At 52.9% G+C, this 1,738-nt stretch overlaps 1 protein-coding gene across 1 annotated transcript in view; it reads right to left on the reverse strand.

The window, feature by feature from the left end:
• The window catches only part of LOC311375917 (laminin subunit beta-2-like), a gene marked incomplete at both ends in the record, with an annotated part of 7,016 nt that extends 5,511 nt beyond the window's left edge, over positions 1-1,505 (reverse strand). The window contains 2 exons of the mRNA XM_084490934.1: positions 8-104; positions 1,291-1,505. Of these exons, the coding sequence (XP_084347060.1) occupies positions 8-104; positions 1,291-1,505 (312 nt within the window). The remainder of the gene's footprint in view (positions 1-7; positions 105-1,290) is intronic.
• Positions 1,506-1,738: the final 233 nt, after the last annotated feature.

The following is a 1,738-nucleotide window of genomic DNA, read 5'->3' on the forward strand; positions in this document are numbered from 1 at the left end:
GTCTGACCTTGGCACTGCACCTGGGGGTCTCCCCAGTGGAGCTGCTCACACTCGGTACACTGACGGCCCCCGAAGCCCGGACGGCACTGACACTGGCCTGTGAACTACACACACACACACACACACACACACACACACACACACACACACACACACACACACACACACAGCAAGAGAGGGGAGAGCAAACTCAAATGTGATTTTTCTCAGTGTGGGTTCTTAACGGCTTTACCTGAAGTCTTTATCCGACTACGACTCGATTCATTGTAGAGAAGAGATCTATGTGTGCGTGTGCGTCTGTGTGTGCTTGTGTGCGTGTTTGCATGCGTGCATGTGTGTGTGTCTGTGCCTGTGTGTGCATGCTTGTGTAAGTGTGTGTGTGTGCACGTACGTGTTTGCATGCATGTGTACTTACACCCGTGTGTGTTTGTGTGTGTGTGTGTACGTGCGTGCGTGCTTGTGCGTGTACGCATTTTCCTGTGCATATGTGTTACACCCCTTGCACACTGTACACGTCCGTCGACCGGACGCTCCCGAAATGCATTGTGGGTCCGTCCGTCAAGTCGGCTTGCATCTCTTGTGTCCAAAAAGTTGAGAAAAGTTGAACTTTTCAGGCAGCGACGAATCCGTCAGCCAATCAGATTGTGTTACGCAAATATACGTAAAAAAGCCCCCATCCGTCGACGGACGTGTGCAGTAGGCGTGGGCGATTCGCGAACGATTCGGTCAGAACGAAAGAATCCCGAAGGTGAACGACGAGAACTGATTCCCAAAACAAGAGAACTGATTCTTTTTTTTTTTAACATAAAACAAAAATATGGTCACGTAAATAAAAGATACAAACGAACAGAGCTTCGTCTCCCCTCGACTTCATATTGATTGAGTCTAAAACGTTCTCATGGTGGTTGAGGGAGCTTGGGCTATTCTTCTTAAATGCTTCTTAAATGCATGCTTAAATGTTTTCCAGAGCACTGTCACCGTCTGAGACCTTCTGGTGTTTTAAAAGGCTCCATTTGCGGGCGTACCTCATATTTACAAGCAAAGGGGTGAGGCCAAGACACCTGAGATTCCCCCGCCAAATGACGTAACAGACCACATGACTTTATTAACCAACTGAACCAACCGAACGAACGAATCAAACAAACGATTTGTGTCTGTGAAGGGAACTGATTCCCGGAAAATAATCGTTTCGCCCATGCCTAGTGTGCAGTGTGCCAGGGGTGTCAGCGTGCGTGCGTGTGTGCGTGCGTGCGTGCGTGCGTGCGTGCGTGCGCGCCCCCCCCCCCCCACCATGTTGCAGTGCGGGCCCAGGGCGTGGTGCGGCTGGCAGCCGCAGGCCTCGCAGCCGGCCCCCCGGCCGTAGTTCCAGTGGTTGGGCGCGCACTGGTCACAGCTGTGGCCCACCACCTGCTCCCTGCAGGGGCACGCGCCCGTCGCCGCGTCGCACCGGCAACCCCCGCCGTCGCACTGGCTCTCCAGGGTGCCGGCCGTCACACACGTACAGCCTGGGTGGGGGGGGGGAGGGGGGGGGTATTATGGGATGGATAGTCCGTGACACTAGACACACAGCAGCAGGGTACTTAATGACCTGTCTCTGTACTGTCTAACCCCTACCTGCTCCTTAATGACCTGTCTCTGTACTGTCTAACCCCTACCTGCTCCTTAATGACCTGTCTCTGTACTGTCTCACCCCCTTTGGGTAAAAGCATCTAAACTAAACAGTAAAACGGTAAATATT

This window comes from Micromesistius poutassou, assembly GCF_964030765.1.
Source record: "Micromesistius poutassou genome assembly, contig: SCAFFOLD_1799, whole genome shotgun sequence".
Lineage (NCBI taxonomy): Eukaryota > Metazoa > Chordata > Actinopteri > Gadiformes > Gadidae > Micromesistius > Micromesistius poutassou.